General features: G+C 50.2%; 1 protein-coding gene and 1 pseudogene across 2 annotated transcripts in view; one reads left to right on the forward strand and one right to left on the reverse strand.

Moving 5' to 3' along the window:
- The first annotated feature begins 3857 nt into the window (after positions 1 to 3857).
- CAPN2 (calpain 2) overlaps positions 3858 to 15630 on the forward strand; it is a 62730-nt gene continuing 50957 nt past the window's right edge. The window contains exons 1-2 of one of the 2 annotated variants that reach the window (XM_027122279.1): positions 3858 to 4316; positions 8880 to 8949. In XM_027122279.1, the coding sequence (XP_026978080.1) occupies positions 4080 to 4316; positions 8880 to 8949 (307 nt within the window). In that variant the 5' untranslated portion in view covers positions 3858 to 4079. The remainder of the gene's footprint in view (positions 4317 to 8879; positions 8950 to 15630) is intronic. The other variant, XM_027122278.1, reaches the window with a different exon arrangement.
- On the reverse strand, positions 12744 to 14721 carry LOC113628544 (poly(A) polymerase alpha pseudogene; annotated as a pseudogene).

The following is a 15630-nucleotide window of genomic DNA, read 5'->3' on the forward strand; positions in this document are numbered from 1 at the left end:
CATGGCCGCTGAGCCTGCGCGTCCGGAGCCTGTGCTCTGCTACGGGAGAGGCCACAACAGTGAGAGTCCCGCGTACCACACACACACACAAAAAGAGTAAATAATGACTCTCATACAAATATAAAATAACTACATGTCAAAGATTTGATTTAACTCATGAATAAATGAGGGAACCAGTAGATATTAAAAAAAATAGTTTAAAGGAGAATGCAAAAGAACAATTAGGAATGCTGAATGGAATTTGTTAATAGATGCAAAACTGAGGGAGGGAATCCGTTTGATTGTGCTTCTACCCAAAGAAGTTCATTTGCATATACATGGACAATCATTATTTGCATTACTATCGATTTCTACAATGCACAGAGTAGTAAAATACCCTGAAGACTGTGAAAGGCACAGACCGCTGCAGATCTGACCTCTGGCAGGGTGATTAGTCTTCACCTAATTCCATAGAACACCAGGAATACTTTGTAATTCCAAAGACTTTTCAGTTTTTCCTGACAGATCATTGTTTCACTAAAAAATCCTGAATATTCAAATCTCAAACTGTCCTTCAAGATTGACTAAAATGCCACTTTATCTGGTCTTCCTCAGACTAAAAGATAATTAAAAAAAATAAAAGGTAAAATCATGACTCACATACGGATATAAAAGGAACAAGTTTTAAAGATTTTATTTAACTTATTAATTAAATGAGGCAACTAAGCATACGTTATGACTGATTCAAAGGAAAAGTCAAAGAGGCACAGATTTATATGAAGTAAAGAATAAAGAATATTGAAATGAATGTGCAAACGGACTCAACTGGCTTCTCCACGGTGGGGAGGGAGATCCTCCGCCCCACACTGAACAGAATTAATTTGCATGTAGAGAAAAATTATTTTGCACTGTTACTGTTATCTACAACTTTGGTTGTAAAATGACTCAAAAACAGTGAAAAGCTGGAATCAGATAACTTGGGAGGAGGTGCTCTAAACCAGACTTTCTCAGCCTCGGCATTACTGACATCTTGGGTGCTGACTAACAATTGTCACTTCCCATCTGGTTCTCAAAGTTGCTGACCTTCAACACCCGCTGAAAGGAGTTCAGGGTGGAGATCAGGAATGAGGCGCTCTGTGCTCTGAGAAAAACTGGCAGAACAGGCCTTTAGATAGTTAGATATTTTCAGGAGAAGATTTTATGAGCCCAATTTCTTGCACCTTCTCACATCTAGGAAAGCACTAAAACCATTCATGGAGACATCTCCTTGTGACTAGCTGCAGCCTTCTGCCAAGATGTGAGCTTGACTGTATGTATCCCCCGTCACCAAAATCACATGTGTACTGTCCTCCCACCTCTTCGGAGCAGTTCCTCAGAGCTGATAGGCTGTCTCCCAGGCTATAATTCTCATTTTGCCCCCAAAAAACTTAACTCACAGCTCTCACGTTGTGTTTTTTTCTTTCTTTTTTTCAGTCGACATGGACCACGTAATTCTTTGTTTTGTGGGGAGCCATCCTAGACGTCCAAGATGTTTAGCAGCATCCCTGGCTTCTACCCAATAGAGGCCAGTAGCACCCCATCATAACAAAAATTATCTCCAGACATTGCCAAGTGTCACCCAAGGCCGGGAGGAGGGGGCAAATTCACCCTCAGTTAAGAAATACTGCTCTAGGGCTTCCCTGGTGGCACAGTGGTTAAGAATCCGCCCGCCAATGCAGGGGACGTGGGTTTGAGCCCTGGTCCGGGAAGATCCCACATGCCACGGACCAACTAAGCCCATGTGCCACAACTACTGAGCCTGCACTCTAGAGCCCGCGAGCCACAACTACTAAGCCCACGCACCACAACTACTAAGCCCACGCACCACAACTACTGAAACCCGCACGCCTAGAGCCCGTGCTCCACAACAAGAGAAGCCCACACACCGCAATGAAGAGTAGCCCCCGCTCGCCACAACTAGAGAAATGCCACGCGCAGCAATGAGGACACAACGCAGCCAAAAATAAGTAAATAAATTTAAAAAAAATATTAAAAAAAGAAGTACTGTTCTAAACAGTGCATAGCTTTCCACTGAAACACGAATTCTTCCATATTAGCACAGAGCTGGAGAGGAAGGGACGACCGCACTCCATTCTTGTGTATGAGCCAAGAATCTCACGCTACCTCTTCAACGAGCAGAATGGTCACAATGGCCCCTAACACAGGCAGTGTTCTAAAGGCTTTACCAATATGGACTCCGTCCTCCCAGTTAAAAGTGAGTTTCAGATAAATAGCAATTAGAGAAGAAGAAATTTTCTTCCACCCTTCTATGTTCTTCCGGCTGGTCTAAAAATTAAAGTGACATGAGGCAGGTTAACAAGAGAAAATCAAATAAAAGTTTAATACCACGTATACATGGGAGAGAGCCAGAAAAACTGAGTAACTCGCCAAACTGGCTGAAGCCCTCTCCTTAAACACCATCTTCAGCTAAAGACAAATGAGGATGTTGGTGGTAGGGGTTTGGGACTTCAAAGGGGCAGAAGACAATTGACTTGGAGATGGAAAAGCAAATGTTTGGTAAACAGATGTTTGCTGGGCCAGGTGGAGACAATGGGACACAGGGAGGAATCTGGTCTCTAGGCCAGTCTTCCCCACCACAGTGAGCCCACATTCTTTGCACACATCTCTGGTGATGGCTCTCTTCTGAAAAGAGGCCCTTTATCTAAATTCTTTAGGCAGTTACCGGGAAGGTCAAAGCTTCTTCCTGCGTCTTTTGGGCCTTGACTGTTTTCAGCTCAAAAAAATCCACATGCCAGAGAGATATTTTGGGGTGGCAAATTTTGCTCCCCTACGTAGGAAATAATTTTTTAGTTTAAGTATGCCCCCGTGCAATATTTGGGATATACTTATACTAAAAATCATTAGTGTTTACCTGAAAATCAAATTTAACTGGGTGCGTTACCAAACGCAAGTTCATGTGCCTGACACACAGCGAGACCAAACAAACCGAAACAGAGTTTGGAGCAGAGAAAGATTTGTTGCAGGGCTATGCAAGAAGGCTGTCTCATGCTTAAAATGCCCCCAACTTCTCCAAGAAGTTCAGCAAAGCATTTTTAAAGGCAAGATGAGGGAGGGGCATGGTTGGTTGTTGCAAACTTCTTGGTGTTGGAATCCTTCCTTCTTGTAGCTGTTCATGTTGGTCAGGTGAAGATGTTCCTGTAAACCTCCAATGAAACAAAAGTTATTCTCTGTTTTGCAACTTTTTATCTCTATATGAATGTACTCTTAAAGGTCAGGGCCCTGAGAATAGGCTATCCTGTATATTTCAGGCTGTAGATAACATTCTTTTACAAAAGGTTCGGAGCCAGCATGACTAAACACAGGCAACAAAACAGGTCTAATATGGAGTCAGATTTGTTCTTTCCTATTACAGGTGGATGTATTTTTATTTGCCAAATCTAGCCACCCTATCTGTGATCATATAGCTAACCAGTAGCAGTGTGTAGCTACTGGTCATGATTGTAACATGCCTCTGGTGACTTAGAATTCCTGTTCTGCCTCTAATTAGTTGTGCAACATTGGATGATGTCATTGAACCTCTCTGATGCTCAGTTCTCCCATCTGCCAATTGGGACTATAGCGGAGGGACAACCTTCTCACAGAGCTAATTTAGTCCCCTGGAGCTCTCTCCCCGATCTTCTGACTCACAGGGTGTGTCCTGGAGAGTCAGGACAGCCCCAGCCTCGCGTTTCGCCCAGGGTTGGGTTTGAATCCCCACTTTTCCACCAGGACGCCCAGGTGCACGGCGCGAGCCGGCTCGTCCATCCCAGGCGCCGGCCGCAGGTAGCAGCACCGGACCCGTGGGCCGCCGCCGCCGTCCTCCCGCCGGCGCTGTGCAGGCGGCCGGCCGGCAGGGTCTAGGGCCGCGCGCCGAGCTGGCGGGGAGCGGCCAGGCCACGCCCCGACGCGCGGAGTGCGCTGCCCTGCCGGGTGAATCATCACCCGCGGCGGCCGCTCCCAGTCCCGCTGCCGCGCGCCGAACCCTGGCCGCGCCCCTGCGGAGCGACGCGCAGAGCAGCCGCTGAGACTCTCGCTCGCGCAGCGCGGACACCGGGCCGACCATGGCGGGCATCGCGGTCAAGCTGGCGAGGGACCGGGAGGCGGCCGAGGGGCTGGGCTCGCACGAGAGGGCCATCAAGTACCTCAACCAGGACTACGCGGCGCTGCGGGACGAGTGCCTGGAGGCCGGGGCGCTCTTCCAGGACCCGTCCTTCCCGGCCCTCCCGTCTTCCCTGGGCTTCAAGGAGTTGGGACCCTACTCCAGCAAGACCCGGGGCATCGAGTGGAAGCGGCCCACGGTAGGCAGCGGGCCCGCGGCGGGATGCGGGGCGGGCGGGGCGCGGAGACCGGAGGCGCAGCGACCGGGCCTCGCGGCAGCCGAGAACCAGGCCCAGCGCGCGGGGAGCCCGGGGAGCGCGCAGAGCCGAGCCCCGCAGCCGGGAGCCCCGTCCCCGCGCTGCCCAGCCGGGGACTCTGCAGGCGCGGGTCGGGGGAAGCTCCGCGGTCGCCCGTGTCCCCTCTGCCACCCACGGCGCCCGCAGGACGGGCCGAAATGCACGCTGCCCGTAAATCCCACTAGCAGTCCCGCCAAAAAAAACTCACAAAAACTGGGTTGATATAGGGGGAACCTGGAGAAAACTTGTTGGACTCCGGTGGGGAGAGAGTCTGCGGAGAAGGGAGGCAGGGTGCCGGGGGTGGGGTGGGGGTGGGGTGAGTGAGACACTATCCAACCGGGAAAAGTCGGTCTCTAACTCGGTTAGGCTGCTTCAGGAAGGGAGAAACTCCACGCCTGGCCTGGTCCTTTGTGACTAAGGATTGCCTCATGCAGCCACGGTTAGATTTATCCAGTCGGAGTTTCCTGTTTATTTTTCCAAATGGGGGCCGACCTCCCTGTAACATTTACCCTGGGGATTATCAAAAGGACAGGGGAGATGCAGCCAGGAGCCAGTTCCTGCACCTTACTCACCCTCCCAGAATCCTCACCCCTGCATCTCAAGGGCCCCTCGGTGTTCCCTTATCCCGCCCCGCTGGGTCTCTGTCCTCCTTGCCCTGGCAGGCCTTGGAACAGTTTCCTTCCTGATTAGTTTGTCCATCCTATTTCCCCTGGAACCCCTCCTGACCCCATGTCCTATGGGACACCTCACCGATCTTCCCCCACCAAACCTCAAGGAGGCTTCCTGGGAAATACAGGCTCCAGACTCCTGTTAGGGAAATAAACATTCCCGCTCTGCTCCCACTTCTCTGAGCCCCTCACCCCCACCCGCTAGTCACCTTCTGTTACTCCAAACCCAGCCCGTAGGCAGCAAGTTCAGTAGGAAGTGTCCTTGGCCTGGAGCACTTGAGTTCATTTCTTGCTAACCTGCGTGAGCCGTTTAACCTCCCTGCCTCCGTTTCTTCGTCTAAAAGAAGAGGCGATGCCTACATAGTTTCCTCTCCCCACTGGTGCACCAGGCCCAGCACCTTTTAGTTTCTCAAGGGCACCCATCTCTTTCCTGCCTCACCTGCCAGGGATGCTCTTTCCTGGTTTTCTGGGGTCTGGCTCACTTACTCTTTGGGACTTAGTTAGATGTCACCTCCCCAAAGAGATCTTTCCTGACCATTCTTAGCAGCCCCCTTCTCATCTTGTTATTCTTTATCACTGAACCCTGCTAATTTCCTTCATAGCATTTTCACAACTTATAAATGTAATTACATATATTTGTTTGTCCTTCCTAGTGAACTGCAGGGACCATGTGTGTATTGTGCACCAGTCTATCCCCAGTGCATTCAGAGTATGCATTCATTCGTTCATTCATTCATTTAACAATACTTATCGAGTGCCTGTTATATGTCAGGCAGTGTCTTAAATGATTGGGATACATCTGTGAACAAAGACTGACTATTTGTGGAATGAGTGAATGCAAGACTAATTAGCTTCAAACAGAATTACAGCTGTGAAAGTGATAAACGAGAATGTATTCGCCTTACATTTGTATAGCACTTTACAGTTTACAAAGTGAATTTACATACTTCTTTGCTTATTCTTTCATTCACTCAATAAGCGTATCTTGAACACCTACTGAATGCCAGGCACAGTGCATATGGTTTCTGCCCCTGAAGGCTTTAGGAGCTAGTGAGGGGACCACAGACAGGTCACCCAACAGTTGGAAATGCCTGTAGGACTTCCAGATGGGGAAATAGAGATCCGAGACCATTTTAGGGCCCCAGATTAGGGCGGGACAGGGTGTGCACTGCACACCCAAGGGGGAGGGTAGCTGTTATTGTCCCATTCAGCAGTTGAAGAAATTGAGGCCGGGGGAGGTTAGCTATTCGCTCATACAGGTGTCTGGGGTGGAGCCAGGACTGTGTCCAGCCTATGGGTGTCCGAGAGCCACAGCTCACAGCCGCCCTCTCTGCCTTCTCCAACACCACTGTGGTTCGGGTCAGGCAAGGCGAACAGACACGTGTCCACTGGATCTAGATGGAAGCAAGTCATTGGTAACTGTAACAGAGCAATTGCAGTGGCATAGAATTGCAATGGGGTAGAAGCCGGATGGCTGTAGACCCCAAAGTAAGGAACCGGAAATGAAGAGCGTGCCCAGCTAATTCCAGAAGGGGACCTGTGAAAGGAGAGGAGGAAAAGTGTCAGGGAGAGTGGGACCTGGGGCTTGAGAGGCTGGTTTTCAGATGAGAGCAATTGGAATGTGTTATATGTCGGGTCCCAGAGAGAAAAGCAGCGGGGAGACGGTGAAACGGAGCCACCAGGAAGTGAGAGTAGGGTTGCAGGAGGGAGGCAGGGGAGCAGGCCAGCCCTGGAGCGGGGGCTGCTCCTCTGGCCACAGAGGGCTGGGGGCTGGGAAGGAGGCTGAGGAGCACAGGGCTGCAGTCCCTGTGGCTGACGCAGAGGCACAGCGAGGAAAAAGCCGGCACCACCAGTCGGGTGGGAGCGAGGGCAGGTGTGTGAGTCCCCACCTTACCCTGAAACATCTAAGGCTTCTGAGTGGTTTATGATTTGTTTATACTCAGCTGGCTGAACTTAGCCTCACACCTGCATCTCCTGCCTCAAGTTCAGTGATTATGATCAACTCCTCCAGTAATAATTAATAGTAGGTGACTTTTATAGAGCTCTTACCAAGGCATGTGGACATAGTCATCTCATTTAACCCTCAGAACAACCTGATGTGGTAGGTACACTTGTCAGCGCCATCCCCATTATACAGATGAGGAAACTGAGGCTTAAAGAGGTGAAGTAACTTGCCAGGGTCATAGAACCCATATAAGAAGTGACAGAGCCAGAATTCAAACCCAGGTTGTCTGACTCCAAGGCCCAAGCCCTCAACCCCTTTCCTGGGACTGTTAAGTTCCGTATTTAATTCCATGCCCTTCGTGTTGTGGACAAGTTTCAATTTCCTGAAGCATCTCTAAGGGCCACTCTAAACTTTTCCTTCTTTGGAGAGGGTGCCAAAGGTGTGAGGAAGTTTCTCAAATATAGTGGAAAAATCCTTCTAGGGTAAGTGCCTGGCACACTGAAGATTGTCAGTATGATTTTTGGGCTCCCAGCACCAAACCCAGTCTCTTCCATCAGCAGGATAAGTGTTTGGCTGGCAGGCCTTGGGCCAAGCTGGCTTCATTTGCCTCCGCAGAAAAGCATTCTCACTGTCCCTGTCATTCCCCCAAACAGCCCAACCTTAACAGGGAAGGGACAGTGCAGAGGTGTGAAAGGAGTGTGTTCTGCTGCGGATTCCAAAAGAGCCTACAGCCTAAGCTGGGATGGCCAGGGTCTAGATCCAGGCCTCACCCAAGAAAAGCTGCTGCCTGACAGGGAGGGGGGTGGGGGGATGGGTACAGGGGGCTGGGCGCTCTGGGGTGGAGCTCTTACCAACCAAGGGGTCCCGGCCGAGGGAAGCCCAGATTCATGCCCTGACTTCCTCTGTGGTTTTGGGGTGGGGCTCTTCAGAATCAGGAAGCATACTCAGAGGGGGCTGCAGAAGGGCCAGCACTGTTCAGGGTTAGGTTCCAGCAGGCGACTTGTGGGACAGCCCTTGGAGGCTTGTTAGTAATCCATTAGGGGCAGGGCAGGAGGGAAAGAATATATGGTTTACACCGGTGAGTTCAAATCCCAGTGCCATCTGCAGCTTACGAGCAGTGTATCTTGGGATATGTGGCTTTATCTCTTAGCCTGTCTCCCCACCTGTGAAATGGTGTCGGTGTCCATCTGTGCTCCCGGAAGGGCTGCCTGAGATAAAGTACCACACACAGTATTGACACACAGCAGGCTCACGGTATGTGGACCCCCCAAGTATCATGGCCTGTGGACGAATCCAGAAGGCTAGATACCTTCCCCTGCCCTCAAGAAGCGTGTGAGTGTTAGGAAGACAGACTGGTACCCAGCACCACCACATAGCACACAACTAGCTGCTAAATTGCAGAGTACACATACTCTGGGATTCAGGATCAGAAGGATGGGTGAGGGCTGGACTGTGAAGGAGAGCTTCGTGGAGTTGGTGGCAGTGGGTCTTGAGATATGGTAAGATGTGGAAAAGGAGAGAAGAGCGTGGGAGAGGGAGGAATTCCATGCAGGAACAGAGGAGAGGGACCGGCATAGCGGGCAGGGCAGCTCCAGAGCGTGGACCGTCTCGAGGTCCCCAGAGGAGGCTGGACTTGGCACTGCCCTGGCCCTGGGAAGGTAGCGTGATGAAGTGGGCTGTAGGCAGTGTGGAGCGTTGGGGTCCCGTGGCAGTCTAACTGTAACTGCATAGCTTTCCCTAGAGGGGAGGGGAAGGGGCGGAGGGGGTCCGATGCACCTTCTGGGAACCGAGGTGTCCTGACTACAGAAGCACGTGGCAGGTGGGTTGACAGCACTTTGTGGGTCTCGTTTCCAGGAGATCTGCGATGATCCACAATTTATTACTGGAGGGGCCACTCGCACAGACATCTGCCAAGGAGCCCTGGGTAAGTGATGGCATCTCAAACAGGCTACGGGAGCTTGTCTGAAAGGCTGTGGGTAGAAGGCGTGAGGGATGATCTATGGCTCCGCTCCCTTGCCAGAGAGTTTGGCAATTTCCAGTTCTAGAAGCTTCCTGGAATGTCTTGTCCCCTGAGGACCCGGTGCTGCGGCGGACAAATGCACAGATGTGCGGTGAGGCCTCCTGGGTCCCCTGCCCTGGGCTAGTTGTTGAAGTTACAAAGACACTCCCACTAGAAGACGGAGGAGCTTCTGCATCTCAGCCACCTTTGGTGTCTGTATGTCCCGGGGCCCGTGTTGCTAGTGGCCCACGGAACAGTCAGGCTCTGGGCTGAGGGCCAGGTGGGAGGCCTAGCCCAGGCCCGGTTGCAGCACTGAGACATCAGTTCTCTGGGGTTCAGGGGTGGGATGGTGACTCAGTGTGTGGAGGAAGAGGAAACCCTCACACTCACTGCTGGGAGGAAGTTAACGTACCAGGGCATTCTCAGTGTTTGCAGGACGAGCTCACCATGGTATCACAACAGTGAATGTGGGCGCTTATTGTCACAGAGGCAACTGAAATGTTCATTTAAGTAAGTTCAACTGGAGTGGCTGAATCGTGAGGGTCTGAAACTTTGCCCTCTGTAGCTGAGCTCTGATTTTCTGGACATAGTGCCTGCTGAGATTGGAACCTGCTCCAGCTTTGGCATGAAAGCCCCCAAGTTTTCTTTTTTTTTTCTTTAATTTATTTCATTGAAGTAAAGTTGATTTACAGTGTTGTGTTAATTTCGGCTGTACAGCAAAGTGATTCCATTATACATATATTCTTTTTCATATTCTTTTCCATCATGGTTTATCATAAGATATTGAATATAGTTCCCTGTGCTATACAGGAGGACCTTGTTGTTTATTGCTGTACAGGACCCGAGGGTTCTGCAAAGAAGTCTTAACGATGGGGCCTGGGACCACTATTTAAGATTCTCATAGAATCCACGCTCATTTTTTTTACTCATAATAGATACGGGCCTATGATCGCTGGAGGATATTGTTTGCTGCGAATAACCAAACACTTGTTTCGAGCCATCAGCTCCAACTTGCTTTCCAGACCAGTCTATCAGTAACAAAATTAATCATCTTGAATTGTACCTTCTTTCCTGGCCCACCCAGCAGAGGTTCTGTCCTGGGAGTGACTTGTTTGAGGTCATCCAACAGCTGAAGTGAGGGCCTGGAATGCAAATGCAGAGCGTCTGCGTGTTTAACCCCTGAGCTAGGCTGGGAGTGACTTGTTTGAGGTCATCCAACAGCTGAAGTGAGGGCCTGGAATGCAAATGCAGAGTCTGTGTGTTTAACCCCTGAGCTAGGCTCCCCAGAAGGGGCATGGAAAGTTTTCAGTCTCTGAGGGATGTCAGGGCATTTGTGTGAATCGTTAGGACAGGCAACTGGGAGCCCCTTGTGAAATGGGTCTCCGAGAGCATGACCCAGGGCTGGGCGTGCAAACACCGCTCTCTGAGCTCAGCCTCTGTGTGCAAATTCCTGAGATGCCAGAGCACATTCTTACCCACAGAAAACATACCTCCCATTTCCCACCTTCTCTCCCCCACAAAAGAGAGATGCCCAGGGGGCCAAGGGCACCTAGGTGGGTGCTCCCGGAAAATCCATTGGTTAGAGAAAATGGAAGTTAACAGGGCTAGAAGTTGATGGAGACTTTGACCAACCATGGGGGCTTTAGGAAATCTGGAAAAAAAAGGACAACTGTTATACCCGGGCTAAATTCCACACCTCGACTAAACATCTACTTTAAAGTTTAATGACATCTTAAGGGCCAAATTGCAAGATTTAAGTCCTGGTTAAATACTGTCAGGCCATTTGGAGAGGAGACTCTCGCAAAGCTTACACTCCCTGGGGTAGAAATCCCCATGATATGCACCAAATCAAATAGAAACAAGATTAAGTGTAAGTCCTTTAAAACATTTCTCAGTAATCAGATCTGTGATTTCTAAGGGTTTTTTTACACCACATTGGCCGTTTTGTCCTCTTGGCCTTTTATTTTGGAGGATCTGGATTTGATTACGATCTGTGAAGTGTGGTGGACTGAACTCTCTCTGATTCTGGCATCCGGACACAGGGTGGGCATGGGGTGGTGACTGTCACCAGGTCCCAGCAGGTTCAGAAGCATCAGGAACGGGGGCTGCGGCAGTGACACCTGGCCACACAACCAGAGATATGAGTCAAGGCTCAGCTCTTAGTTGGCAGACGTTGGACACGTCATCACTTGGAACCTCAGTCTCTTCTGAAAATGGGAGGGAGGGGGAGAGTCAACAGGGTGACCTCCGAGATCCCCTACGACGGGGCAGTCAGCTATTCTAGAGTCGTTCCTCATGCCTGACACCGAGTGTAAATCTTGTGCTGGAGAATCAAAGCACCGAGGGCAGATCTCTTATCTCAGAGCAGGAACGATAACAGCCCCTATCACTGTATAACAGTATGCAACTCATGGGGCATTTTCATTGCATTGTCTCATGTAATCATCCAAGTAAATATTTCCATCTCCACTCTGCAGATAAGAAAACTTATCTTATCTGGAGGCAGGGGGTGGGGAGCCCATGCAAGGCCACAAAGCTAAAAATTGCCAAAGGAAAGAACCCTGATCTGATTGTAAAGCTTTCCACACTCTTCTCACTCCCATCACAAGTGGCCATGAGGCTATGTTGAGGGATTTTGGAGGTAAAATTCTCAAAGCAAAATTTATTTTCCTACCTGTACTTTCTACCCTGAGACTCACTCAGTTCACCAGTGAACCTGGGCGGGGCCCATCCTGGGACTTGTACATTTCTCAGCCTCCTGCCTCCCTTCACAGGGCTGCCCAGCAATGGTTAATCCACCAGCTCCCACCCACTTTCCCAGAGGGTAAGCTGGAAGCCCCACCAAAGTAATTCCAACCGTGGTTGCAGAACTGCTCTGATGTGAGCCATCTGCTTTGCAGACCCTGGTTGGGCTCAGCACTGAGTCAGTGAGGAAAAATCTGCCCATCTGGAGGAAGGGCTGGAGACCCAGGCTGAACCTCGGCCAGGCTGGCCCTACAGCTAAATACGGCTCTGGAGTTGCTGCTTTCAGCCTCTTCTTACAGGTGATGGCCGTGGAGTGGCCCCAGGAGCCCAGGAGGTCCCAGAGATGAGCTCCTCCTACCTTTGGTTTTCACTGGGCCACTGCTGGGCTTTAACCACTGCCCCCTCAGAGCCCCCCATGGGCCCCAGAGCCTTCAAAGCTCTCAGAGGAAGGTAGCTGCCCTGGCCAGGTTCCCCCATAGGCCCTCGGCTTCCTGGGGGAAGGCTCGAGGCTGCCAGCGCTGTCAGAGCTGTTGAAACCGCACAGCCCCGTGTCTTTGTAACCTGGCCCCTCAGAGGTGGATCACCCTGCCTCTACCCCTAAAAGTCACGTGGGCCCCCAAACACTAGGAGATGCTTGGCTACGGGGTGCCCCTCCCCACAGCCCGGCTCAGCAGAGAGTGGGGAAGGGCAGGGCCAGTGGGAAAAGCGTGCAGGAAGGAGGTTTCCAGTTCCTGCTTCCTCCCCTGCTTACTAGCCTGGGTGACTTTGGGCAGGTTACCCAAGCTCTCTGAGCTTCAGTTTCCTCTTCTATAAAATGGGAATAATGATAATACTCCTTTCCCAGGGCTGTGATGAAAAATGCGATTAATATAGGCAAACACATTGGCAAATTGTAGAGTCCTGAACAAATTCAACCTCTCCCTATTTTCCCATTTTTAAATACTGTAAATAACTTTTTAAATTATATATTTTTCTCAGTGTCTACAATCCATTTTATTTTAATATAATCTAAACACATACCATTTAGAAAATACCAAGAAAAATTTATGTACAAGAGTTGATGCGGTTGCATTGGGATAAAGCTGGCACGTTCTTGCTACTAGCATAGCCCAGGAAACACCACCGAGGAAACCTAATATATTGGAATAGACGTTGCGGTGTTTGGCCCACAGTTTGATAGCTCTCAGGGTTAACCTGAAGTTGTCAGTGTTTGGTACTAGATGTACAATTTCATCGGTTACCCTGCAACCATTAAGACTTCTTACGCATCTTATATTTAAATTTTTAAGCAGGCTGTCATCTCTTAAGCCCAAGTCTCCTGGAATAGTCTGCAGTGCTAATCATGCAAACAAAATATCAATCTCTATCCCATCAGAACACAGTCTGATAACTGGTACAAATGCTTCTTCAACAGCTCTTCAATCTTTTACTTCTTCCTGTAATTTCAACTTATCATAGAATGAGGTGAAAAAATCACTTCGATCAACGTGTCTTGGTGCGACACACACAACACACAACGCATTAATATCGGCACCTTTTGTACGTACTCGTAATCTCTAAGATCCAAATGTAAAACTTTTTCCACCACCATTTTCAGTTACAGATTGTGGAAGATTCTTGCTTTCACTGATTTCTCGTATCCACTCATTTATCAGGTTATTTAATTTTCCCCAAATTAAAAAATCCTGCGCTGCAGTTCCCCTTCCTCTTCAAAAACGCCAAAGGGCTTCAGAGTCTCAATTAGTTTCTGTGTAAGCAGGCAGTCAGTCTCCTTGGGGGCTGCTAAGCTGATGGGAGAGGTAATGCCATAGTGCTTCTGCGGCAGCTGTGTTTGCTGTGATCCCTGCGTTGTAACTGGAAACCGCATGGTCTCCTGCGCGGACACTGCCCAGTCATCTGCCTCCCCCGCTGCCGCCCTGGGCATGACCCACTGAGACGGGGGTGAGGGGTGCCTGCCTCAGCCCTGGATCCAACCCCCTTAAATTATAATTTTTAAAAGCCATTTTAATAGGTGCCTTTTAAACATTTTAATAGACTTTGTTAGAACAGTTTTAGGTTTACAGAAAAATTGAGATGATAGTACAGAGAATTCCAAACACACCAGCCCAGTTTCCCCTACTGGTAACTTCTTACATTATTAAGTGTGGGACATTTGCTACAGTTAATGAACCAGTATTGATACATTATCGTTAACTAAAGTCCATACTTTAGCTTTCTTTAGTTTTTACTTAAGGTCCTTTTTCTGTCCCAGGATCCCATCCAGGACCCCACATTACATTTAGTTGTCATGTCTCCTAAGGCTCTTCTTGGCTGTGACAGTTTCTCAGCCTGTTTTGGTTGACCTTGTCACTTTTCAGGAGTACTGGTCTGGGATTTTGTAGGATGCCCCTCTATTGGAATTTGTAGGTGCCTTTTTAAAAAAAGAGTGCTTGTAGTTAAAAAAAAAAAAAAAAAAAGAACTAGAAAATAAGTGTTGGCTGGTTTGGTGGGGAAAATAAACATATTTTTTCCTGTTTCTTAAAACAATGGCTTCACCGCCAGCCCCAGCACTGCCCTCACTGTCCCCGACCCCAGTGGCTTCCCCCAGCTCCTGGGGCAGATGTGTGCGGTCCGTGAGTCCTCCTGTCCTCTCCCCGGCAGCTCTTCTGGTTACAAATGCTTTTTCACAGCTTTTCTCCCCTGTGGCTGCTGCCTGGGCTCCCAGCTTCCTTTCCTGCTGCACCTGAGACAGGCCCATAAACGCGCCAGGGATGAATCTCCCGGCGGCCCCGTCCAGCCCTGGCTGCCCCAGCCTTGGCAGTCACACAGCGGGGTTCCTGCCTCATCCGAGGCCTAAAGTTGGGCACATCTCTCCTTGGCTGTCCCTGACCTCCTCTCCCCAGGGAGGAGAGGCAGTGGGAATCCTCCCCAAAGAATCCCCCCTCCCATTGTCATGTACATGTTCCTCCGAAGCCAGAGGAAACTTGCAAAGAGTTAACACGGTTCCTTGGCTCCCCGTGGGCCTGTGGGTCAGAGTGTGACTTTGCGCTTGTTCAGGTGCTGCCTGAGCCAGGCCGCATCCCCGTGTGGACTCTGCTCCGTTTCCGAGTTGAGGGGATTGGATCCTAGTTCCGTAAGGTCTCACTACTTCTGACGTTCTGTGACTTCCACTGGCAGTCCCCACTCTCCACCACACCCCGCCGGCACCAGGCTGCAGATCGTGTTTGTTGAGCAGTAACATCTCCACCCCAGGGCCTGAGACCCTTGCTCAGATCGTCCCCCACAGGATGAGCCACAGAGAGGCCCCCATCCAGGGGATTTCAGAAATAAGGGCCGTGTGTTCTGTGAGGCCTAGTGGGGTCCTGGGCAGCAACTGTGGGGCGAGGAAGCCCCAGGAGGAGGGCGGTCTGCTCTGGCTGGGCCAACGTTGGGTGGCCTGTGTGCAGTGGGGCAGGCTCTAGACCAGCACTGTCCACCAGCACTTTGAGCCGTGATGCGAACGTTCTACACTATCAATACGGTAGCTGCAAGCCACGTGTGGAGCATTTGAAGTGTGACTAATGCAACCAAGGGACTGAAGTTTTAATTTTCTTCAGTTTGGACGTGAAAAGCCACGTGTGCGTTATGGCCACTGCAGCGCTGGGATCCGGCCTCCCATCCTTGACTTTCCGGAGTGGGATGGTCTCCACACAGAGACAAGCAAGCCACGTACATCAGTAAGCATCTGTAAATGGCAAGGTCCAGAGTGAGGACTTGGGTGTCCGTCAGTTAGAGGCTGGCCTCGTGGTTCTGCCGCTTCCTGGCTCTATCACATGGGGTAAATCACGGTCCTCGTTAAGCCTCGGTTTCCTCATCCATAACATGGGGATGATAGTAGTATCT

The sequence above is a fragment of the Aethalodelphis obliquidens genome, unplaced genomic scaffold (genome assembly GCF_003676395.1).
Source record: "Aethalodelphis obliquidens isolate GAN/ISIS:26980383/991018 unplaced genomic scaffold, ASM367639v1 scaffold24, whole genome shotgun sequence".
Lineage (NCBI taxonomy): Eukaryota > Metazoa > Chordata > Mammalia > Artiodactyla > Delphinidae > Aethalodelphis > Aethalodelphis obliquidens.